The 27,428-nt window shown below is 38.6% G+C and overlaps 1 protein-coding gene across 1 annotated transcript; it reads right to left on the minus strand.

Moving 5' to 3' along the window:
* Nucleotides 1-777: 777 nt before the first annotated feature.
* On the minus strand, nt 778-18,001 carry NUDT14 (nudix (nucleoside diphosphate linked moiety X)-type motif 14; the record flags this gene model as incomplete). The annotated part of the gene is made up of 3 exons (XM_009874198.1): nt 778-1,018; nt 12,993-13,230; nt 17,937-18,001. Coding segments are annotated over 3 exons (544 nt in total), but the record flags the coding sequence as incomplete, so codon positions are not given.
* Nucleotides 18,002-27,428: the final 9,427 nt, after the last annotated feature.

The raw sequence follows: 27,428 nt of genomic DNA on the forward strand, positions 1-27,428 counted from the left end.
TTCCCATTGGGGTGATAAGGAAACTGAGACCATAGAACACTTCACAGAAATCACTTGTATTAGTCACCTCACAGTCAAGATAAAAGAATTTGGCCTCTCAGGTCCTGTTCTAGAGGACAAAGTTTGATCTAATTAATCAAGTATTACCCTCAAAACAAAGAAGCATGTGTTCCAGTAGAAGCCCCCATCATTCATCCCTCTATCACCATCACTGCTGCTCAGCATTATGGTGGGAACAAACAGAAGCACATGATCTTACAGCTGGTCCATTGTCAAAATGACACATTAGCAGAAGGATTTACAGACCTCTTCGCTTACGAAATAAACGTTTGTACATTCCAAAATGTAAATGTTTTCTCTGTACAGGAGCTACACACCACAGAGAAAGCTACTCCCCAAAGGCTGTGCAGAACTCAGGGATGTAGTTAGTATATCTGCGACTTTTAAGGTTTGCTGCCTCCCCCCCAAAAAACATCAGAAACTGCGGTAGAGCAGTGTCACAAAAAAAAAAAGGAGAACTGGACACGTTTACATAGCCTCTGTGCAAAAACCAATGTTTGCCTCTCAGAGGCAAATCCTGGTCCCAGTGAAGCCAGTTAAGTGTTTTGTTAATGATGGACACTGGGTCAGGATTTTAATTCAGATTTTACTTCCAAATTTATTTCAAGAAAGATTTGCTCTGTGAAAAGTTGAGTTGATCAGGGAAGGCAGATCTGCAGTTTTCCGTATCCACAGAACAAGGAGGAAAGCTTTTCTTAAAATCGCGCTGCTTTGATTTTATTTTTTTGGTAGCTTGGGTGCTATATTGTTTTGGAACCACATGAAGCTGAAGATGACACCCATCGTCTTTGGGAGAGTTTCATCAAAAGCAAACTTCATGGAGTCTTCTAAAGGTATTTCTACAACTTCAATCAGCTCTCCTTCTTCAGGTTGGCCACCTCCTTCCCCAGTTCTCATCTGGTCCGTTACTTCCACATAAAATAAGGTCTGCCTAGAACCTGTCACACCAACTCCAGATCTGAAAAAAAAAGCAGAGAGTGAACTTTCTCTTAGGTAAAAAGAAGGCATCCAGGAACTAGGAATGGAAACCTGGGTTCTTAATACATGTCACTAAGCAATATCAAAATACATGTCCTTAGACTCTGCTGATGTCACTTGGACACTGCAAATGCAATTTTGTTAACAGAGATATCAATTGCAACTTTCATGCAGGAACACCAACACTTTTGAATACAACTGCATATTAAATGGATCTGTCTTCAAATATATTCTGCAACTTTGGAAAAATGTTAGTTTGGGAGAAAATAAAAACCAGTTTTTGAATTGGTGAGATGTTGTTCTACATACACTGCAGTCAGCAGGAGTTTTTTCAACCGACCTTAGCGAGAGCTGGACCGCATGATGACTCACAGACATTTAGAAACAACAAAATGAAGCCCCTCAGTGTATTTGCATGTTATCATGCTACATTTGTTTGCTTGGATTTTACACAAATATTTAGATTTTTACTCTTAAGAAGATTACATCCATTCACAGCTGGAGTCCATTCACAGCTGGAGTCCTCTCCTCATGGACTGGATAGATATAATAACAGAAAGGCAGCCCAAGAGCCTTTCTCTATCCTTCCTGAACTTTAGTCTTGACCCAAATGGACCACGGCAAGCACACATGTATCCGAAATAATTCAGTTTCACTGCTAAATTTGCTACAGTGGATTTAGTTGAGGATATTTTAGATTATATAGTCTTTCTTCAGCTAGATCGCTTGCTGTGTATTATACTTCTTATTTGTTAATCCTCTGTTTCCTTAGGACTATTTCATTTAGGTATTATTAAATAAGGGATAAGTACATAATCCACTCATTTAGTCCTTCCAAGAAAATATTCACATCGTAATCACAAGTTCTTCATTTCACATGATTACAAGTGACTTTTCACATTGAATCTGGATCCAAAGTTCCCTGAAACTAAGAATGAGGCATTAGGGCAAGCAGAAAAATTAGCTTCCATATAATTATACCTACAGAGGATTCTAGGATTTGTAGCAGTGTTACGATCTTAAAGTGTATATCCATACTTACCCAACCATTAGTCAACTAAATCTTTCAGTTAATCCAGCACATCACACACCATAGCAGGAATTAATCATGTGTCTCTCAGTTTGGTAAGAACACTGGCAATTATTTTGTTTGGGGAACAGCAATTACTGAAGTAAGTTTCTTATACCAATATACACTCTTATTTAAAGCACAGAATAGAGAGCAAACCGGTGACTTTGGGCAAGATGTTTCACCCTGCTAGGATCGTTCCTGTATAACTGAGAAGAGAAACTTAACCATCTTAGGCATTTCCCAGAACTTTGAGGGCTACTATGGGATTTTTTTCATTCTGGGCTCATCACTTTATTCCAGACAATAGCGGGTTTTTTATAGATGTTTGAAGCAGCAAAATGTGACCTACGAGGAGGCAGCAAAAGACCATAACAGTTTTCCCTCTCTTTGCCACTTTCACCAAAGTACAGGAACTCCTTCTTCAGTCACTCTGACTCAGTATTTGTTCTCCCGAAGGACCTCTTCTCTGCAGCCACTGTCTTTGGTACTCATATGCTATTCCGATGACCATCAGGGACGGTTTGCCAATATAAGGGCCATCCAGGGCTGACAATCATCCACAGACTGTACATGCCACTGGCACCAGATCAAATGCCTTCTCAGGACTCCCCGTGCCAGACTCTCTTTTCCCTTCTCTGATGAGAAGCTGCCTGGAAGAGTAATGCCATTCACCAGCCGTGCTGTCACTCACCTCATCTCCAGTGAAGATCCCACCAGCAGAGACACACAAATGCAGCCTGGGAAAGCAGCAGGAGTGGCACACTGGGCCCACCATGCCAGCACAATCACCCTGATCTCATTCCAAAAGTAAGGTAGATTCATTTTGCATCAAGTTGCTATCAGCAACCAGTTGCAAAAGCTGGGATGCCATTTTTATGCTCATGTGCTATCAGTGCCCTTTCTGCTGTGACGATGCCAGCCCACTTTACTAGATACCCTTTGTGCTCTCTTGGTATTATCAAGCAATAATATCTAACCTTGAAAAAACAACAGCAGAAACCAAATGCCGATTAAAAGCAAACAGATTTATTTCACAGTCCATCACAGCTGGCTATTTAAGTTCTAGTCATTTAGTGAGCAGTCTCCCACAGCTTAGTCACCTTGATTTCTGTCACTGACCCACGTGCTACCCACTCCTCACTACTATAGCTATGCCCCTTGGAAGGAGCCTCACTGAGAGAGCATATTTCTGATGGAAGAGCAGATTGCTTGTTCATATTTCGTTCCCTTTGCCTTCTTTTCTTGTGTGAGAAGGCAAAAAGGATTTTTTTTTAAATCAACTAGAGATCCAGATGTGTTTCTCTCTTTATATAGTGACTACTCGTTCTTCAATTGTTTCTGCAAGAATTGAATTTTATTAACTAAATAAACATAGGAAGACTGGGGTTCAGAGATTATTTTGGTAACTGATAATAAAAATAAAAATTACGTGTCAATTTATAATGTAAAATTTGCAAGACAAAGAATGCAGCTTGCTAGTACCACAAAAAACCAGGAGTATGCATAAAATGTTTAGTGGTCTGCTATTTCTGATGAGCATCAAGTCTGAGCTTCAACTGGCGTGCTCCACTTGAAGAATGAAAATGATCCTAAATTGAGTAAATCCATGTCCACTTGACGTTATGTACAGTTACACGCAAAAACATAGAGACTTTATTTAAGAAGGCCTTCTGTAAGTACATGCTGGCTTGATTATTTACAGCATAATCTCCTCGTATATCACCTGTGACCATTTACTTATTAAAAAGATGCAGCTGTGGAAATCACAGGAATTCACTTCCCACACTTCATTAAAGGAAGACTGCTTCCTGAGGTGCTACACAGTAAGATTCAGTTCCTTGCCACTGTAGCTCAAGTAGCATGGAGTGATTTCTAAATGCTGTGATTTCATCGTATTTACTCATGTGATACTTCTCTTAAGTCAGTGTTTCTCTTCTTATAAACTAAGTAGTGGCTACTAAATTGAATATCCTTTACAAGATGAAAGCACTGGACATTAATGTCTTCTTCCCTTTGTTATGATGCCCAAAATTACGGCATTTATTTGTATGTACTAGCACGTAATTGCCACAGAAGCCAACAAGAAATTTCCTACAATACATATTTAAAGGAAGACATACTCACATGTTCATTGTTTCTTATTTGATTACCTAATTTATTTTTCTCCGATGCAACTCTGACACAAGTTATTCATTAAAAGGTAATTAAAACTTCCAAATAAGCTATAAATAAAACTAAAGTGTGCTGCTATTAATCCTCATTCTATTCTACTCTTTGCCCCAAAAAACAGCAAATGTAACATTTCTATGACTACTTAAGAATACCCTCATTATTTAGACGAATGACTTTGGACACTATTGCATGACAATAGGGCCACAAAAATGATCAAAAGGTTGGAGCACCTCTTGTATGAGGACAGGCTGAGAGAGCTGGGGTTGTTCAGCCTGGAGAAGGCTCCAGGGAGACCTTATAGTGGCCTTCCAGTACCTGAAGGGGCGGCAGGAAAGCTAGGGAGGAGCTGTTTACAAGGGCCTGTAGTGAGAGGATGAGGGGCAGTGGTTTTAAACTAGAGCAGGGTAGATTTAGATTAGATGTTAGGAAAAAGTTCTTTACTGTGAGGGTGGTGAGATACTGGCACAGGTTGCCCAGAGAGGTGGTGGAGGCTCCATCCCTGGAGACATTCAAGGTCAGGCTTGACAGGGCTCTGAGCAACCTGATCCAGTTGAAGGTGTCCCTGCTCACTGCAGGTGGGTTGGACTAGACGACCTTTAAAGGTTCCTTCCAGCCCAACACATTCCATGATTACTTCGAATATATTAACTGCTTTTATTTATTGTTGAACTAAATGTCCATTTCAATGATTTCAAAAGGAAGTTGAAAGATATAAGAAAATACTTAATTAAAAAGGCATATTTATTACCTTTTTAAAATTGATATTTCTCTAAATGCTCTGGCTTACTCTGCCAGTTGACCTTTTTTGAATGGATCCACATGGAATGCCCTTTAGTAGATTAAATATTCTCCAAATTGCTTACTGTTGTCTTTCACAAAATTGTCCAAAAATTGATGCTGCTGACACATCATTTGTTTTAGGACCTTTGATTTGTATGGATATCACAAGTTAGCAGGTTAGCTGCTTTGAAGCTGTTCTGAGCCTCCACCTGGTTGAGGTAATGAAGTGTTTTAACACATATCCTTGGAAAATACATACACATTTCAGTGATTTTGGGTACTGGGGCCAGAGGAAGAAGAGAGCAGAAAGTGAGAAGGTGGGTCTAACTAGTAAATAGGCAACAGGCAGATGTTCTGTCTTCACTATGCTTCTGGTTTATCTCTCATTAGGAACTTGCTATGCTTTTGCACATTTACTTGCACTTGTATGATAGAATTTTGATGCGCCTTTAATCATGGTTAGATTCCTTTTTCTGCTCTCTTCTTCTCTATCCCAAGCCCATGACATATGCTTTTCCTTGCCCTGGTATTCTACGTTACAAATAAAATGCTTTTGCCACGGTCTGAAATGAGTCACCTATTAACAGATTACAGCTATATTCATTAGCTTTGCATCTGTGGAAATCACAGAGGTCAGCACACCCGAACGGCAAGTGATGAGTTTCACCCTGGGAAAACCACCTTCCTGATAAAGGTGCCTTCCCAGCACACGAGGGGCTTGGTTTGGGGCAGGGGGGGAAGCAGAGTCTGAACTCACGGCACTGGCACATGCTGAGACCCAGGACTTCAGCCTCACTCCACAGGTTTAGCACCACGTTGCCCAGACCAGGCATGTCATGGCTCATACTGACCCAGACCTACTAAGCCTGGCTTGACCTAGCTGGTTGTTCCAGATGTATTTGGATGCGTCTGTACAGTGACTGATTCTTATTTACTGCTGTGGGACAAATGCAAATGATCTATACAAAACACAGCACTGTTTTCCTCTTTATCGTGAGGATCAGTTTCCTCTAAGAAGTTTATAGTTGTTTCAATTAACAGCTACATGGCTGGCAAATACTCTGTCAAATCATTAGGGCTTAAGCTCACAAACCCTGTAACTTCAACAGCGAGATATTTTTAAAACCAGAAGTCTATTAGCACTAAGCTTTTAGCCTTGCTGCAGGGACAGTTAGAAACCTCCATTACCTTTGACAATAGCAAGTCTAAGAATGTAAGCACGTCAAAGTAAGGATACCAAAGTGGTATGGTTTTCATCACCACAGTAACTTAAAAGTAAGTTTAACACATCAAAACAAGACTGTACGCTGCATTCACATATTTCATTTTAAATAAAACACTCAAATGCTGTGATTAAATCATGCTGCGGCTTTGAAAGCTGTGGGCAACACACTTGTAGGCAACAGCAGGGCGGAGAAGCAGCTTCTGCAGAATGACTGCAAAGTGCTTTTCCTCACCTCCTGCCCAGGGGTGGGACTGGTTGGCAGAATGAGGCTGTAATGAGAGTATTTTCTATCTACTTCCTTCTTAGATCAGTGAAAATACAGGAGACAGACTGCCACTCCAACTCGTTTTTGAAATATGGCAACGGCAGCTATCACAAAGCCTTTGTTTAGCTCTTCCCTTTTATCAAATGCACGAGGAACTACACAGCACACGAAACAGAGCTCACAAAATGGGACTTTTCACTTGTCATACCTAAGTCCATAAGCATAAAGACACATTACATATGTATTTCCTATCACAAGCAGGTAACAGTATATTATTGCTTTTTTTAAAAAAAAAAAAAAGTTCTGTACAAAGTTCAAAGTCACGAGTAAGACTGAGTCCACCTGATGTGTTTGTTGATGCTCAGTAACTGAGTTTCTTCGAACCGAGCATGTGCACATGTGTGCAAATTTGTAAGCGGGGTCAAAATTCAGAGCATGTACTCAGGAGTAGCTTTGCCTCTTCTCATGTCTGGGTGCTCATCTATGCCAATCAATTATTACATTCATAAATATTACAATTTAAGTTGAAGGAACAAACATGTATGAGAAAATAAACAATATGTTACACGCCTCTGCTGCATAGCAGGGAACAAATACATTGACTTATTGTGAAGCCTTATTAGTTTAACTTCTATTTCTGATAGACAGCAATTAAAAGCTAAACTTCTCATCATTGCTTAATATTTTAGAAATATAAAATCTACGAACAGTCAACATTTACCTGTTATTATCAACACATAAACACATATTTCGGTTTTAATCTGTCAGAGCTAATGCAAAAGTCCCTAAATACAATACAGCCTTTTATAAGTTCTAAGTAGAATCTGTGTATATAGAGAATATGTGAATCATGTTTACAAACAAATGAGAAACAAATCTCTGGGTTTTATGCTGAAATCAAGATCTGCTTAAGCATGCAACATGTAAATTGATGAACGATGACATGCAGCTCCTATTGTCACTTCTTAGGACCTTTGTACAGTTCTGACATTATAAGCAGCAGGTGCAGGAAAAAAGTAAAGAAGTAATTAACATAAAATTATATTACATTATGCCATCACCCAACAGGTGTACTAGCAGGTGATCTTTCTAATTATAATGCACTCCAACATTTTCAAGGCTATTATTCTTTCTACATAATAACCTGTGAGTACGAACCATTTTTACCCCATTGCACAGAGGCTAATAGCCATAGCGCAGTAATTGGAACATCCAATACTAATTCTCTGAATGCTCTTCTTTGTTGTATACTTTTGGAAAAAAATCAAATGTAGGAAGATTAACGTAAGTACCTATGTCAGTATAGTTAGACCCTTAAACTAATCCATCTGACTTTTTTGCAGCGGAGCTGAGAACCTGCAGCTCCTTTTGTATCCAATTGACAGCCAAGGGTTTATTACAACCTCTGGGAGAAAATAAAGATGGAATGAAGGGAAAAGAAAGTTGAAACAGCAGCTCTGGCTCAACTTTATCCTGATGCTCTGAGGTTTTCTTTCAAGTTCAAATAATTTTATAAATATATTTCAAGAAGACCAAAATTTTCAAAAACTGAAAGGTTGAACTCGATTATCTTGAAGGTCTCTTCCAATTGAAAGCATTCTATGATTCTATGAAAATAATGTGTGTTCCAAAAGCAATAATATCTTTAACAACAACGTATTTTCCTGCCCCTGTCTTATAAGGAAATAAGTCTCCAAGAAGATACCTGGAAGTACTTCAACCTAAGAAAATAACTCACAGTTGAATTTCACACGGGATTCAAACTGCAAACTGATGGGATACCATGACAGATAGAAAATTTCCTCTATCCAATATATGAGTAAGTCCAAAGCTGTTCTCTTTAAAATATCTGTATTTAGGAAAAAAAAAAAAATAAATGGAGATAAGTTCACAGGTTTCTTTTAAAGCTTTTAAAAGTTAACAGTTTACTGGCAACCACTTTCATGAAGTCTCAGTTTACAACTAGACTACTACAGTATTAGCTGAATTTTATTATTGATCGAAATAGTTCCTTTACACTCACTGCATCTACTATGGATGCTCTTTTGACTGAGGCCATACACACAGCTGATGAGAACTCAACACATCAACAGGCATTAAACTTTCTGGAAGCCTCCAAATGTGGATTACCTGCTGACAGAATAGAAAACAAACTTTTTATAATACCAAAATGGGGCTACTTACTGTACGCTAAGCACAAAGGCAGCCATTTTTGTAGCCATGATGAGAAGAGGAAACTCTCCACACAAGTTGCGAATAATATAGATTTTTTTCAGAATGATTCCTGTCTCTACCTACACAGCAAAATGAACCATTTGCATTTAAATTCACCTTCCAGATGGCATTTTTCCATAATAGGAATCGGTATTTCTGATGCTTCAAAGTATGATTCCCCTGAGCTCCTCCAGCCAAGCCTCTCTTAACGTGTTTGCCTTTCTCGTTTCCTGCCCCCAGTCGAGTCTCCTTCGCTCGCTCATGCCGTACTGTCCTCCTGGTGCTCGGACAAATTGTTCCCAAGACTCTTACTCAACTACTGCAAATTCCCCAACTCCTGGCTTCTTTCCCGATCTCTCACTGACTCCACAGATACATGGTGGATCATTCAAGGTAATTAAGTCTGAGATCTGCTTAATTCAGTGCCTGACTTCTACCATGTCATAGGAGCTTTGACAGAGCTTAAGAAGGGGGTACGTGCCTTTGAAATTCCTGTAGCGGTTAATTAATTTACTCTGGTTAAGAAACATGAAGAAAATTCCCCTAAAACCACTGCTGCAGGCTCTGATAATAAATGAGAAAAACCCCACAACCTATCTTCAGATTACTTCTGAGCTTTACTGCTCCCACCACTTTAGAACAAAGTTCTGCGTGAATACAGTCTAAGTACTTTCCCCATTTTGCTAGAGAATTCTCTTCTACTGCAATGAACGTACTTTCCCCAAGTCCATTTAGTTCTCAGCCCATTTATTCTCTGCACTGTTCCTTCATTTCTTCTTCCTCTTTCTCTACTTGAATATTTTCTATTCCAGTTTCTCCCTAGTCTAAGTTCTCCCTATGCACTGTCTGCACTCTCTCTTTCTTAATTAATTAGCCACGCAACTGTATTGACCTACCTGGCCAACATTTCTCTCTTTACAGGAGATGTGTCTCTTGCTTTCCACGTCCTTCTGTCAGATCTAACTCAAGTCCTGCTCTTGTTCTAGGCAGGCAGAATTCTTCTCATGACCTGCTGCAAGGCTAAAAGGTGTGATAACACAGAAACCCTTGTTTGTACAGAAGCCAGTTCACCGCGCATACAACTCTGAGTTTTTATCTACAAAAATCTAATAGACTTAACTCAGTAATTATTAATTATAGTTATCTAAATGCTTTAATGTGGTTTTATTTGCATTAAGAAAGGAACAACAGCTAACAGACTTGCCAGGAACGTATCAAGTGCAGTCAAACATCAGCTGCGATGGGCTAACAGGTCTTGTGGATGGGGCAGCAACACAATATAACTTCAGTGTATCAAGGCTTCGAATGTCATCTAAAGTGACAGTTTCATGAAGTTAGGAGATCATGATATACTTAGAAATTGAAGAAACTGTGAAATAGGTGCACAAGTAGTATGAAAATGGTACTCATGGAGTGGGTATCAGTGTCAAACTGGAAATACAAATGAAATAGGATTATACTGGGGACCATCCTCCATTCAGTACAATTCAATACAATTCAATATTTTGCTTTAGGACTTAGAGGTTGAAATACAGACTGCAGAGAGCAAGGCTGAGATGATAAATTATTTATAAGAAGCTAGAGATGAATATTAGAATTCAAAATCATCCCAACAACTTGGAGAAATGGTCTGAAAAAATGGAATGCAATTCAGTAAAGGCCAGTTTGAGGTTTGAGGCCAGTATTGAGGCAGCAATAATGACCAGCACAAACACAGACAGGAGGTGAATGACAGTGCAGCACTGCTGCAGAAAATAGTTTTGAGATAGGTGAGACAGTAATGTACCCTAAGTCAACAACTTAATGCCACTGCAAAAGATGTAAACATCATCCTAAAGCATATAAACAAAAATCATCTGTAAGGCTGGGGAGATAATGCTTCCACTCTGTCTGACACTGGTAAAGTCCCTGTGAAAATACTGTGCTCCACTTTGGGCACCATGTTTTTAAGAAATAGGCAGACCAGACAGAGGGGAGGCAAAGGACAGCAGAAGAAATGATCAGACATCTAGAGAACATGGTCTAAAGAGAAAGCTTAAATCAACTAGGATAGTTCTGCAAAAGCAAAACTAAAATAAAGCTGCAACATGTTTGAACAAATATGTGGAAGCTGCACTTCAGACAGAATAGTGAAACCACCAAGAGAGGCTACAAAACAATTGTATTTTAGAGAAAGGAGAGATACACATTTGTCAGAAATTATTTAAATCCAGCTGAGATTTAACAAGAGGAACAGTCTAGATGAGATCCTCCCAAACTTCTTCCAATTCTGTTCTCTAAGGCTTATCTCTGACCTGATGCACTAGATCAGTAACTAATACAGAGCAATTATTATACGGGTCACTGGGATGACAGATAAGAGGAAGAGTATGATATACTGTAATTATTAACAGAATGCATATGCAATAATATAATGCTTTATGCCAATGCTTTGTATTGACAGTTACAGCATTAGACATCAGCATAAACCATTTGTTAAAACCTGTTACATTCAGATAAATCCCAGAAAATCTTATATGTAATATAGCCACTAAGGGAAAAATGTCCTTAGATCACAGGGGAACCAATTACTTCCCGTCTTGGCATCAAATCTTAAAGGATCAGACAGATACGCCAGCCTTTTGCTGAAGGAAGAACAGGAGACTCCTAATAGGAAGACCATAACATGGTCTAATACAGAGCACAGGAAGTCCAACAAAAGAAACTGTAAAATACCATATTTGAGGCTTCAACCTTTCATATGAATCTAAAATACTATACAGGCTGACTTCAACATGGATCACCAGGGGCAGAAAGCTGTGCCCACACAGACAAAGCAGAATTGAGGGATTAACATATTAAGTGCCCTTTGCACGGGTCTCAACCCAAAATTCCAATTGTATATTCTCTTTCCAAGTCAGTGCAATTAAAAAAAAAAAAAAAGTGCATAAGCAATCACCTGTAAGATACATTCCTCAACTAAGAAACACACAGATGTAAATTGTTTTAGCCAGATGTAAATTGTTAATGTCGAGTCAAACTTCTACACTGAAGCTACAAACTTGTACAGCTACAGAAATTCTATTCTACTCTTCCTATCCTGTGTTTGTATACACTTACATACATATACATATGCATCTATCTGCATGCTATAGCCTGTCAGCGTCACCCAACCTATGAAATTCTATAGACAGCTTTTGCTCATATATCCAGAAGGCACTTTTTCTTTCAGTAGAACAAACCCTTAATCTAGTTTCAAGGAGTTATAAAAGACAGCTCCTGTGATTCACCCCCTCCCTTCAACAGAAGCACTGCTTCTTAATCCAGCAGGAAATAACATTTGCCAGGATTGACAGCTGTGGATTTGTATTCAATTCCCAAATTAAAAACCAATGACAGGGCCTAGTTCAATGGAGATGTCAAGCAAAATAAAGAAAGTAACAAAAACCTGCTGCTTTCTATGTAAAATACAAACATACATACATTTTGGATAACAATAAAAGATAAGAAGGAGATACAATGGGATTAAAGCTGTGTGCAAAGTTTCTTTTTTTTCCTCATTTTTCTTCCTCTCCAGCAACTCACGTTTTAATTTTCCTTACATATTAAGCTTTTCTCTTACCCCTAATACATGTTTTAAATCACGTTAAAATCTATTTCAACAACTATTTGAAACTCTGCAAAAATATAATGTAAAATATTTCATAGTAAAATCAGCAAAATCTTCCTACGTAACAACAATTACTGTCCTATTCAAAGAAAGCTTGTTTACAGCCCAAATATTATGAAGAGATGTAATGGGACAGGTTCTCATGCTTCTGCAAAACTGCATTAATAGTAAATCAGAGCCTATCTTGGGCAGCTTCTTTTGTTAATCAGAATAATAAGAATCAGAGATGAAAAATGCTTGTCACAGTAAAGTCAGGCTATTTTCTAGCACTGTAACCAATTGATCTGAAGAGCCCAATGCAACTTTTCCCAGTTCTAACAGTCTTTGGAATAAATCACAATAGCATCATTCTTACTGGGAATTAGAACCCGTAATTATGAGTTTATAATTCTTTAAGTCTCTGTAAATACTGCTCCCTTGGTTGCTGAAAATTACACCTTTCACATACTTTCAGATGTCCATGTTTCTCCAGTACGTGGCTTAAATAAGGGAACAGGGAACATTAGTCTACAGTCAGGTCAATTCGGCAATCTGTGAAACAACAAAATGCAAAGTATTTTAACATGCTGTTATTTACCTGTAAGAAGTGATCCTCTTCATGTCTGTAACGGGAACATGATAGCCACACTCTTCTAGGACTTCTCCACATGCAATTTCTTCTAAAGAGAGGTCTGGTTTGTCTACAATGCCAGCACAGAGTTCATAGGTCACTCCTACCGCTGCAGGCAAGGGATCCTCTAGATGAGAGAAGCCCTCCTTGTCCTGATTCTGAAAGACTTGAGGACGATGCTTTTCTACTTCACACATGTAAACAGCTTTAAAAAAAACAACAACAAAAAAAAACACAAAAGAAAAAGAATCAAGGGAAGGATATGTTAGTATATTCATATTAAATAAAGATGATATACAAAAAATTTGGCTGGAAATTTATAACCATCAGAGTACTTGAGAGTATCAAGGAATTCATTTGTGTTATCTCTTAAAATTATGACATGCTGAAATTGGATTTTTAAAGAACAAAAGCTTTTTTGCCACTTCTGAAAAACTATTCTTTAGCTCTATTTGTGCTACATTGTTTGGAATTAATTCCTGCACACCTTAAAATAAAGTTTAAAAAAAGGAAGATAGTTCATCCAAGAAGTCCAAGTCCCAGAAGATCCACACAGCTTCCATTTGTTGTGCAATGCAGGTATCAGGATTTAATTTAAACTCTGCAGTTATCTTGCAGGAAAGTTGGGTTGCACATTATGTACCATGTGCACAATGATGAGTCTTTCAGCCTGTCAACTCAGCTGTTATTTAGAAAGGGTATGAAAAGCATGTATGTTTGTTAGAAAAAAAATAAATCCTCTTTTGAACATATAGGTCCTTGCACAGATTCCTGTGTTGAGTCTGAAAAAAGACTTCTTGAATTAATCTACAAACAGCTGCCACTGTAATGCACTCCTAAAGAAAGTGCAAATGCCAGATTTTAGTCCTTATTTAAGCAAAACCTCTCACTGATGTCCACAGATAGTTTTGCCTGAGAGAGAACTGCAGGACTGGATGTTACCACACAAATAATCAGTACTGACAATTCTGCATCGTTTTAGCTTTAACTTACACATATAATCACATTTGTTTCTTCCCCTTTGCTTTTCATGAAAGATTACCATCAATGTGTTATTAAAAAAACTGAATAAAACTATTTTAAAAGTTGAAATTATTTTAAGTCCATTCAAATATTTTAAATATTTCGTATGAACATAATATGGTTTTCAAATGAGCTTATCTTTTATTTCCCATTCTAAATCTTGCAGAACTGGTGTATAAAAGAGCGCAAGTTTAATGGACAACTTTTTGCTCTTCCAGTTACTGGATTTAGCTTATAATTTCTTTAAACTGTGATATACAACAAGGTCTGTATAGAAATGTTGTCACATAAAAGTACCGCCGTGACTTCTCAGGCACTTGATCTCTGAGGAAGAGCCCATGTCCCAGAAATGTGTGCCTGGGCTCCCTCTGCAATGCTTCTTGCCACAGTTTGGAAGCGCAGGATAGCAAGATCAGCACTTGAAAGTCAGATACCTTGAACCTTAGAACTTTGAAAGCTGTTTGTAGTAGGTACATCTATACCTTTGAGATTCAAACGGTTAAGGAGAAGCCTCCATTTCTAAATTGAAAGAGATAACTAAAGCTCAGTTTTCTTTTTAAAATGCAGCATGAAGGCAGTAAAAAAATATTCCATGCAGACTCTGAGGGACAGATCTTTGAAGGGTGTCTATTGTCATTATTCCAAAAACTTCTAAAAGCTATGACAATTATCATAAATGAGAACTACTTCCAAGAGCTCTCCAAGATGAGCCAAATACTCTTAAGGGTTTTATTGCTTTTTTAGTATTGACATATCCATATCAGGAAATACAGAAAGGAACAACATATGCATTCCACTAAGGTCTTGGGCATTAAAACGGGGTACAGGTAAAAGTGTGAGGTACAAAAATATGTTACAAGTCTGTTACAAGTCTGCTGAACGCCTAAAAACCATCCTGTCATTCTGGCAGGCATCTGCCGTTCTCCTTCTCCTTCAGCACAACTGGGCTTCACGTAGATCAAAATCTACATTCCCACAAGGCCCTAACCCAGCAGTCCTCTTAAGAGCAAGGTCCTCCAGGGTGCCAATACTTAAAGCCCAGTAACAGCTTTTCTCTGCAGATAAGGAAGAAAAGAAGTGGTACCAAGTATTAGAGCAGTCACCAAGGAGCTGGAGTATGAATTCACTATCACCAGCCTCAAAAAGGTTCCAATTCAATTTATTTCTCATAGATAAGCAAATCCTAGAAAACAAGCTGCCTGCTAGTACTGGGGAACAGAGGAGTCCCTCAGACCTCTCCTGAAGGTGGAAACTGACTGCACAGGTGAGGGACCAGAGGAGATAGAAGTACCAGCTGGAAATGCACTCTGTGGCCTGTTGCCCATGGGCATGTTCCTCAGAGGGAAACCTGTGACTCTCCTCTTCCTCATCACAAGGCTGTCAGCTTATTGCAAATGCACAAAAAGTGTGGACAACAAAGACTAGAAGCGAGAGCTCAGCTCCCAGTACAGCTACCCACCCACTACTCCTGTGTCCGCTCCCTTGTCTTCGATGGCTTATGCCACTTTGGTCAGAAACTGCCACTTCATCATCACCAAGCAGTCTCCTCCATCATCAGATGGACACATGTGATGAGCAACACCACAGTGAGGACTCAAACAATCATCTAGCGCTCATCAAACATCTTGACTAATTACCCTGGAGCCACTCAGCTGCACGAACTCACAGAGTGGAAACTCCAGTAGAACTGATGCAGTTGCCTTTCTTTCTGCAAAGCTGGGGCGAAGGATAGGTGGCTCCATCAAACTCATCAAGTAAGATCGTAACTGTTATTCAAAGCAGCTTTGTTAGAGGACTCACAGAGGGACATGTCTGCTACCCCTAAAGAGAAGCAAACAACAGTATGGACTGAGGGATCAGTGGGATTTAGCTGACTGGGGAACGTGCTAGCTTTTCTTTAAACTTCTGATTTCTCTTTGACTGCACTGGTGTTTTGAAACCTGAAACAGAACATGGCTTATAATTCAAATCTTTGATACTGTTTCTTTTCAGCCATTGCAAAACCAAACATCACAATCCACTGAAAGGTCGTAAGTGAAAAAAAAACAGGGCACATGTTCATACTAACCCTAACCTTTCCCAAGAATATATTATTTTTTTCAAAATTGAAAATGTGTGGTCTATTGCCTATCACAATGAGCACTGCCAGTCAGTCATAGGTAAGGAATTAATATGGAGACTACTGATATAATGCCAAGATATACATATAACTTTTTCCTCTCTGCTTCTTCCAATCACCATTCAAGATGATCTAGAGTCCACATGACACTGAAATATATGGTCCTGTCTCCTCACCCTAGTTGTGTGCTCTTACCACCCCTCAAGCCAGCATGAACTCTTTCAGGCCAGTGAAATAAGCTGCTTAATTCTCAGAATTTTCTGTTTGCAGCCTCCTCCGCTGGGGCTGCATAAAGGCTGGTGCTGCAAAAAGGGATGGGGTGGGAATGTACGTACAGGGAGGGATGGCTGCCTTACAAGCGGCACAGGCTTCAATGGGAAAACCCGAAGAGGACACCCCAGCCTGAGGAAAGGCAAGCGCATGTGTCCGCCTGCACACGTGCAGGGGCCGAGCCTGGTGTGGAAGCGGCAGCTGTTCGCTCACAAGTGACAAGCTATCGCCTTCGCCATGGGACCCCAACAAGAAGCCAGCAAGGAGAAAAATCTTAGCCTTTCTTTTTGCTTTATGGAACAGGCACCAAGGCAGATACCAATCATGGAACGGAGGTACAGTTACGGTGATGTGAGTAACACCAGGGCATGGTTGCGATCACTGGATGGCGATGGGGTGTCTGACTGACCCCTGTCCCTAGGGCCAGGTTTCTGAGCGGCTCCAGCCTCTGAAACAGCGTAACTCCAAGAACAGTCCAGTCTTTTAAGGTAGATTTGACATTTCCATATGGATGATGTAATGAACGTGTCACTTTCAGAACATATAAATGTATATATATATGCGCACATATATGAAAGCTTCTGCCTGAGACTGCCTCAAAGAGAGCAACAGCTATATGAGCCGTTTTATTCAGCTGGCAAATAGAAGACATTGGATCATTGATAAATAAATAAACAAACACTTTTTAATAGTCAATATAGGGTTTCATGAGAAGCATGTGCTGCCAGTATAACAGTGCTGTACAACAAGAGTCTGTCAATCACTGTCAGTAAGGAAGGACAGCACAAAACCACTCTAGAAAGTTTCCCATGAAGTCTACCATGAACAGTCTTGAAATGGTCTCTTAGCAACAGTCAGTGAAATATCTGTCACTTTTTTTTAATTAACATGCAGAGAATATGCATTTAATTTTTAACTTCCAGAAAATAAATATGCTTTGAATTAAAATGGCTGATACACAAATTCTGGGGAAAAAATAGCTTATTAACCTAAATTCATAATAATAACTGGTAACATGGAGCTGGCCACATATAGATTAAAAAGCATACAGTCTTGAAATTCCCCCGTTTTAAGTTCCCAAGTATACAATGCAAAATAACACATTAAAAAAAAAGGAATATTTAAGATTAAAAAACCCCCGAAAATACTGTGCTTCTGCACAGAAGCTGCCTACTAAATATCAGACAGGTTAAGAAGGAACTTCAAATAAAAGCCATCTATTGCATGGTCATTTAGAGCAGTTTGTAATTTCACCCAAAAAGTGGACAATGACAAGCTCAAACGCAAAATGTAAAGCTACTCTGATCATTCGTTTCCTCTGTAATGAAAATTTCCCTGGTAAGAAATTCTGACCAGCTGAAAAGGCTGGGCTATCATACAAAGAAACAGAATATAGAACAAAGATTTTATCACCACAGATGCACCAACTTTTAACTGCTAAACCCTTAAAAGCTTGCTTCGCTAAAGAGCAAATGTAAATCTAAAAAAAAGAGGATTACCTGGGCGGAACTGCTTCACCACAACAAAGCACTGCCGCGAAGTATTAAAGATCAGGATTGACACACTGAGGAAGAAAATAAAAAACAAAAGATCAATGCTTTATGAAGGATTAATGCAGAACTATTAAACTTACATCTTGTGAATTTAATTTTAACTACATAAATACATGGAAGATTTATTACTAAAGCCACAGTGCAACAAGATCCTTACCCAAAAATCTATCAAGAGGGATAGATAATGGGTCATATTCCCAAAGTCCATGAGAATTTACTCCAAATTGAGTCACTTATGTATCCTGCCGTGCAAAGGAAGCTGTCAATCAAACGCCTTCTTCCCAACATAAAAAAAAGAAGTCCAACTCTAGGAACACTGCCAGATAGTAATAACAAGATGAAAAAGTTCTTAAAATAAAAACATTTTCCTCCCCTGTAGCAGTCCCAGATTTGGATAGTCTAACTCTTAGGCACAGTCTAATCTCACTCAGAGCCAGAGACTTCCGTACAAGCACAAAGCATCTCCTATCTCTGGCTACTTGGGCCTTAAAACAGACACATCCAAGCCCAATTTTGTACAAATTTTAAACCAGAAGCAGTTTTCATGGTGACCACATTCAATGGCTTAAAAGTCACATTTTAATCTTTCTTCCACCCTCTTTGTTTGTTTGAAATATGTGTCACAGGGAGACTCAACAGGCTGAGTATTTGGAAATGCTCTGAAAGCGCTCACTTAAATTACTCTTGGATTTTACTAGTTAAAAAAAATAAAATAAGTTTCTCTCTTTAGTTGGTAGCCCATTAAATCCAGCAAAAACAAGTGTATATTTTGCTTATTACCATGGTAGCGTTCTCTCATTTGTTATGCCTCGCTCTGTGCAATTGGAAAGTTAATTCATTATTCTATGAATTCTACAATAGATTAGACTACCAATGGCATATTTGCAGAGTTGAGTCAAATTTTCAACTTTCCTTGTAAAATAGCTGTATGTTTATTCTCCCGATTTGATTTAATAATGAAGTCTCAAGCTGCAAGAGAAACTGCTATTTGATGATTATTAAAAATAATGTTAATGTTTATTATAATAACATATAAAAACCAAAACAGAAGGGAGAAGTCCAGATGTTAACATTTACATTCATGGCTGCTATTCTCAAAGACCCGTACTGCATATTGATGGCTTCCTGCCCCAGGAGATATCATTTGCAGCAATTTTAAAGCCAAGGTTTTTAGCCTTCAGAGAGGCTCTGTTAACTGGCACAGGGCTTCTTTCTGACCTAACAAGAACGGTGTAGGTTGCTTCAAGAAGTGAAGTTAAACCACAGACTACAATGTATTTTAAGTTTACTTAAGTAAGTTTACTTAAGTACTATTCTTTGATCTTTTTTTGTTCTCTTTTCCTTCGCGTGACGGATCCTCTCCCCAAAGGCATACTGTGGGAGGGCATTAAATAAAAAAAAAAGAAAGGAATTACTGCTACTGAACCTTTGTTTTTTGTTCATGGGTCTAAGGATGTGCACTGCCTGAAATTGGAGATGGCAGCAGTCTAAAGCTGAGGTTAAAGAGAGGAGACTTCCTGAAGCATACGGTTGCCCTTTACCTTTCTTTACATCCACCACCCCAGACACAATCTTTCACTTGGCTTGCCTTCCTCAGCATGTCTCATTCAATAACTCATAGCAACTAATTAAAAATGGCTCAGCTATTAGACGTTATTTTTTTTCCTAAGAGTCAATCACTTGAGATTTTTATGGAACAGATGGGAAAATTAAAAACAATCTGTCAGAATTAAGGAACGAGATCAAATTAAGCTGGAAAGGAGTAGCAGCAAGTTATTACAATTGTCTGCTTCGCACACCAGCTTGAGATGAGAGGGTACAGAAATGGCACAAATCTGTAGAACTTTCTATTTAATTACTCCTAATTTTCTGAGGGACTGACAAACAATTTTGAACATAAATTTTCATTTTTTAACAAACCACAACACGCAGGTGGTAATATTTCTTATCGGAGCTGGAGAGTCATAGAGGAGAAAGTCCAGAATTACACCTTAGGAGTGTGACATCATAAATGCCATTTAGTATTTCTTATTCCACAAGAAACAACATAACATGAAAAATTTCCACAGGTCACTAGGTCTCTAACTTCTGAAAACCCATTTGAAGCTGCATTCAGGACAGTTATTTGAGTATTACAGAAAGTTAGGGCGAGGCTGTTCAACCGATCTACGTGGAGGAACCCATAAGCTGCTGCTTTCAATGCGTTTCCTTACTGCTGCAACGATCCAAATATGTGGGTTCAGCTGTTTGGTCAGGCCTATAAGGAAAGCATTTATCCTATGGAGTTCTACATCATCATACAAAGAATTCATTAAAAAAATATCTAGGTTACTATTTTTACAGATGATACAGGCTACCACAAAGCACTACTACAAAAGTAGAGTTGTAAGTCCATTTTCAGGGGTATCATGCCACAGCACATTACAAGGGTATTCGATTTTTCAAAGCAATTCCCTTTAAGATATTACAATTGATCCTATTTTACAATATTATATATGCATCTGTAAGCTTAGAAGTGATCAACAAAGACTAAACATATAACATAAAAAAATTAAAACATTCACAATTACTTTTTGGGAACATCTCCACAAATAAAAGATACAGAACTTAAACAAAGCCCAACCTGTATGGTAGGAGAGAAAAATCACACAGAACCACTACAACAGTAAAAAAAAAAAGCCTGGCCAAATTTCAAAAAAAAGGGTAAGAATATTAGGCAGCAACAGGCTTCATGTGTCCACGTCCCAATGAGGAGCACAAGACCACTTCTTTGTTATTTTTTATGAAGAAAAAGAATACTCAGATGTAAAATGATCAAGATGGATCCAAAACTTGGCTCTGTAACTTAAAAACGAGCTTTAAACACATTTGCACAAACAAAACACTGTCTCAGCTTAGACCTGCAAATCTTTTCATTTGGGGTGGCAGATTATTACTTTTTACCATATTCCACACCTGCACATCTCTGTTGACTACTCCTCTAGCAGCTGACACTCGGGGAAAATGCCGGTGTAAAAGCAGTGGTCATGAATGCAAACTCAACGTCACTGAGCCAGAACCTGCACCTGGAGTGCACAGAACTGCTGCAGGCAGGTATCACATTCGGTACCTGCCACTGGGCTTGCCACCTCTGTAGGCAAGAGCTGGCTGAGAAGAAAACTCCTTGCAGTGTGCTCTTGTGCTCTGTGTGTCAGTTGTGTCACTTTGAAGCTAAATTTCACTTCGGTAAGACATAGATCAGCTTAGAACCAATGGAGGAGACCTGGCTCCTCCATACTGCATCTGTCAGTGGCTGAACAGACTACGACTGAACAGAAAGACAACGTATTAAGAGACAACATGAGTTTGCACAGTGTCTTCCAGAGCTGGTGAAGACCACAGGCTTGCTCAGGCTTCAGTGCAGCACCTCCTTGGCTTCCCCCTGCTCTCTTTATACATACAGTGAATAGCTACTCAAATTACAGGAGACTTTTTCCCAAAGACAGCATGCACATAAACAAATTACTGTGAGTAACGCAGGATACCATTATTTCTATAAATATAGCAACAATTAAGGTAGTCCTAAAACATTTTAAGAAAGATATACACCTAAAATGTCAGCGAGACATATCTACAAGGAGCAGCTAACCTGTTTCTTGAGCTTTTACTGTACTCAAGTTTGCAGTTAAGGTGTGCATCATCTTGGTATCTAACACTATGTTTTCTTAAAGGGATTTCTAGCGTTCAGTCAAGGATATCATGTAGCATTTAACCAGTTAAACTTCCAAAAACCCCTAACTGAAATAGGTAACTAGCAGGAATCTTTAATGGATATTTGCCTTCCCTAAAATGTCTAAGTCAATGGGCAGAAATTACATACAACTGACCTATGAACATCTTCAACACACAAGCCCAGAATCTTAATTCCTCCTCCATCTTTAAGACTATCATTGAAAGAGAAGATACCCACCTAAAACCAACCTTTACAATTGAGAACACTACTTCTAAGCGTTTAGAAAATTACTCCATTGCGTGCCATTGGCCTAGAAAACTGTTTCTAAATTTTTCCCCTTCCTCCAACGTAGCACAGCTGTGTATTTACTGAACTCATGGTAACTGATGCCTTACAACATTCCAGCACAGCAGACATTTATGTAGAAAATCCATGACAACTTCACACGCTCAAACCTGAGAAAGGAAGGTGATGTTTTCAGGAGGAATGTAAAGAACACAGTATTTGACCACAGCTGTTACGAGGTAGGGGACAGATGAAAACTGACATCCTGTTAAAATGTGCACACACATACACAGGGACAGAAAGTTAATTCTTCTGAAATAAATCCTGCCAGTTAAGATCAGCAAATGAGCTTTGCCAAAGCTACAAGAATGTGTATGTCTAGAGCTCCAATACTTGGAGGAAGGTTTTGGCAGGTGAGGGTTAAGGAGTCTGGGAGATTTTTTGTGAGTTTTTTTTTGTTTTTTCATTGCTTTTTTTTCTCTTCTGAGAAATACTTTTGCTTTTTGTTGTTGTGGTTTTTTATGTAGAAATGTAATTTCACCTTGTAGTCATCAGTTCGGTAATCTTCTGTCTTGATGATTTGTCAGTTATTGACCTGGGCTACAGTCAATCCACAAGCAACTGCTAACACTTCCGAATTGCTTTTCATGAGTCAAACTTTTAAAATCCGTTAATAAATAAAGATTGATTCAGCCTTTCATTATTCTTAGACGCGACATTAATGCATTCCCTACAACTGTGAATTTGCAAAACAAAAGAATTTTTTAAAAAACACTTCATAGTAATAGCAGAGAGAAGGACAAGATTCTCTGGTGTTTCTGTGAATTAAGTAAGACCCTCAAGGCTGGAGAGGAGGATTTTTAATGATAATCTTGTACTAATACTATAGTATGCTAAGTAATGTGGTAATACAGGCAAAGAAACTGGCCTTTCTTTAATCATTGTAAGAGCAACTCGGTATCTACTTGTGCCTAGGATGAGAATTGAATAATGAAAGATAAAGCACTTAAACCAGTCTGACGTTAGCACTGAAAGTCAGAGCTTCCGAGCTATTAAACTAAGCCACTTCCATCTGCTTTTAAAGGCTAGAAATTATCTCAAAATTCACTGTGGAGCTTACAAACAATAATGTCAGCTCCACAGTGGAGACTTTAGGAAGTAGTTATTTGATTTTTTTTTAAGAAATACAATAGATCAATGAAAACAAAACACCAGAGCCCCCACGACACTATCAGAGTCTGCAGTAATTCAGTTACCATTCTCAAAGAAAACAACAAAAAAGAATGGCAGATTCCAAAAAATAAACACACAAATGGCATGTAGGAATAAGAGCAAATTAATAATTTAAACAGTCCCCTTGACTCTCAACAGATATTTTTTATTAAAAATCCTTTTGATACAATCAGAAGAAAATGATCAAATGTAGTGTGCAACCACAAAAGTATTTACAGATATATTCATCTCAGCTGGAGAGTATGTGAATATAAAACATACATGTAATATTTTTCCCTTTATGGATTATAAGGGAGAAAACGTCAAGACCTATGAATCACACTAGAAAGGAAGTTATTAAGAAAATAAATAAATTATTTAGAAGTCCTATAATTATTTTAGCTTAAAAGTATAAATTTGTTTCTCTTCTTGAAGTTTTAGGATTTTGGCTTCCTTCTAGGAATATTATGTTTGACAAACACATTAAAGCATTTTAGTGAACAAGTGCCTTTTTCTTGTCCAAATCAGAAATGACTGCGCTTCCAACTTTAAAGTGATTATCAAAAAAGACCTCAAACTTGTTTGAGAGCTAACAATCAAAATTAATTCTTTGGGGGAGATTCATCCTTTAGGAGCACCTACTTCACCTTAAATTATATCAAAATTATTTTTGATGACCATGAGAAAGAATTGCACGTGGCCCCTGTGCCGATTCTGTATTCAAATCAAGCACCCATTTCAGAGAGGGACACAGCCCTGAAAACTCCCAACCTGGTATCTGAAGTGCTGTCTTCTTCTTTTTATCAGAGCAGCATCCAATTCCTTAAGCCAGAGAAAACAGTCCATTCGTTTTCAGAACAGACACGTAATAAAGCTGTACCCTTTGATTATTCTCCAGTGCAATTCCTTTAGTTTCCCAGAGCTTTAAGTATAATGCAGATAGTCCTGAGATTAAATGTGTGTGCTTGCGCAATCTCTACTGGTTCATTTAAGTCTTCCTTCAAAGCATTTTACATTTTTCAAAGGCCCAACACCAATCCAATTGGCTGCTTAAAATGCAGCCTATTACAAAAGCAAAGCTATAAGCTCCTGACAAAAACATTCAGCCTTTCATACTAATCACAGATAAAGTGGATTTGGCAAAAGATAATTAGAGATGTCTAGAAGACTTCTGTATTCTGACGAAATTTGAACGCTTTCTTCAGTATGATGTAAATATTTAATGCTAAGTAAAACCAGAAAAAAAGTGGTAAGACATCTACACTTAAGAAAATAAATGTTACTTTGGGAAAAAAAAAATCACAAGGAAGATAGGTTTCGGTAAACTGAACTGCAGTAGGAAGTTGTCCATGACACCAGAAAGCAGGAAGCATATGTTTGGTTAATCATCAGACCGGTGGAAGAATGAATTAAGAAGTGCTAACAAATCCATATACGTGCACTTTTAAAACACTACGTCTATTTGTAAAGTTGTAATCTGTTCCCAGCTAGAGAACACAATGCAGGACAATTTCTTTGGAATAAACAATTCTCCCAGCACCGTGTTTTCATATAACAAAGAAAAAAACTGAAATTAAATTCAACTGCAAAATAAATGAAACATCAAAGCACGTTGCTCTCAATAACATTCTTTAAGTGTCATATCTTGGCCTGTATCCCGGGATACCCTTGGAAATGACACACTGCATCTCAATGGGATTCTTTCAACAAAATATTTTAATAAATAAATTCAGGTTTTATGCTAACTTATTTGATTAAATAAAGCTTTGTGGGCATTATGTGCAACAGATGTCAGAGCCTGATGGGCTTTTGTTTCAATTCCTAATCATTTGTGAAACTGCCGTTTACAAATGCTATCAGATAATAAGACCAATAAATAATCCATCTAAAAGGCACAAGTACGACTCCATTCTGAAATGGCAACAAAATAATCACATTTCAAGGACAGCTCACAAACTAAAAAGCTCAAGTATTCTGCCCTAGCTAAAGTAACAGCCAAACAAGCAACTTTGCTTCTTACCTAGCAAAACCCAAGTATGAAGTGAATAATACAATCTTTTGCCCAGTATAAAAGTATAGTCTCATTACCATTACTGAGAAATATAGGCTGAGAAATAGGCAGTTGTTCACATTTTACCTAATTTACCCTTTTCTACAATAATGGTGTCAACAGTTTCCTCTTTTCCAAGAGATATTTTCAGATAAAGTTCTAAAAATATAGGCACTCTGATTATAGAACTATTTCCTAGCTTTCCTAAGATTATTTTTACCAATTCCAAATGCAGGCCATGACCATGCTACTATCTCTAGACCATGGAAAAACTTCTGCCAGTCTTCGCACAGAACTGCTTTATTTCAAAACCACCTGGAAGCACAGGGAAGATTCTTGATTGCAGCGACTCTAAGAGAATAAACATCCACTTACTTTGCGTATTACTGCAAATACTAAAACCGAAATCCCTATAGTTGTATAAATAAGCTGCCTCTAATCTTGATACCAGAAACCTGTATTTAGAAAATTTTGAATAATTAGCCCAAACTCTTGTTTACCTGCTTTGTTTTAAGAATTCTTAGGGATTTCATTCTTGAAAATAGGCAAACGTTTCATCTCCCAATGAAGCGATGCCCTCAATAAAGATTTTATTGCCATTTTATGGTATTTCAGTGACACAGCTGAGAAGAGTTTATATGCTATTTGGTGCTTTCATAAAGAAGTGAGAGGCTTTTGTGTTTTTCTCTGATAATATTACAGCATCAAATATACTTGTTTTTTTGTTGCCTCATTGCTATAATTTTATTTAGATAGGATCACAGAATCATAGAATGTTCAGGGTTGGAAGGGACCTCTAGAGATCATGTAGCCTACCCCTCCTGCCAGAGAAGGATCCCCTAGGGCAGCCATTCAGGAACGCGTCCAGGTGGGTTTTGAAAGTCTCCAGAGAAGGAGACTCCACACCCTCCCTGGGCAGCCTGTGCCAGGGCTCTGTCACCCTCACAGTAAAGAAGTTTCTCCTCATGTTGAGGTGGAACTTCCTATGTTCTAGTTTACGTCCATTATTCCTTGTTCTACTGATGGGCACCACTGAAAAGAGATTGACCCCTTCCTCTTGACACCCACCCCTCAGATATTTATATATGTTAATAAGATCCCCTCTCAGCCATCTCCTTTCAAGGCTAAACAGCTCCAGGTCTCTCAGTCTCACTTCACAGGAGAGATGTTCAAGTCCCTTAATCATCCTTATAGCTCTCTATTGGACTCTCTCCAGTAGGTCCCTGTCTCTCTTGAACTGGGGAGCCCAAAACTGGACAGAGTATTCCAGGTGTGGTCTCACCAGGGCAGAGTAGAGGGGGAGGAGAACCTCCCTAGACCTGCTGGACACACTTTTCTTAATGCCCCCCAGGATCCCATTGGCCCTCTTGGCCACAAGGGCATGGTGCTGTCCCATGGACAACTCATTGTCCACTAGGACTCCAAGGTCTTTTTCCATGGGGCTGCTCTCCAGCAGGGCAACCCCTAATCAGTCCTGGTATTTCAGGTGTTATTCCTTCCCAGACGCAGGACTCTGCACTTGTCCTTACTGAACTTCATGAGGTTCCCCTCTGCCCAGCTCTCCAGCCTGACCAGATCTCGTTGGATGCCAGCACAGCCTTCCTGCGTTTCAGCCACCCCTCCAGTTCTGTATTATCAGCGAACTTGCTGAGGGTGCACTCTATCCCCTCATCCAGCTTGTTGATGAAGATATTGAACAAAATTGGAACCAGTACTGATCCCTAGGGATCCTAAAATAGCAACATCTTAAAAGATAGTATATATGCCTGCAGAATTCCTGCCACATAAGCAGAGGATCTCTCAAGCCCTCACTTAAAAAACTTCACAAATGAAAACCAAAAAAACACAAGTATTAAGTGCATTTTATTTGCAAATATCATATGCAAACAAATCATGTAATTACTTAGGTTGAAGGAAACTAATAGGCTACCATTTTTTTTCATTCTATTAGGAGAAAAATATCATTATCCTGATAGCATCCTTGATAGACAGATATCAAGTCTAGACCTGAATGTTTTCAATAACTGTGATTACAAAACATGCCTTCCTAGATTGTCTTATAGCCTACTGGTAAAAACAGTTTCTTAGTATTTAATTTAAAAAATATTTTCCATAAGACATCATTTCTTGTTCTGTCATTGATTACTGATGAAATTAAACGATTCTGGCCTGCTGTATA

This window comes from Apaloderma vittatum, unplaced genomic scaffold (genome assembly GCF_000703405.1).
Source record: "Apaloderma vittatum isolate BGI_N311 unplaced genomic scaffold, ASM70340v1 scaffold2298, whole genome shotgun sequence".
Lineage (NCBI taxonomy): Eukaryota > Metazoa > Chordata > Aves > Trogoniformes > Trogonidae > Apaloderma > Apaloderma vittatum.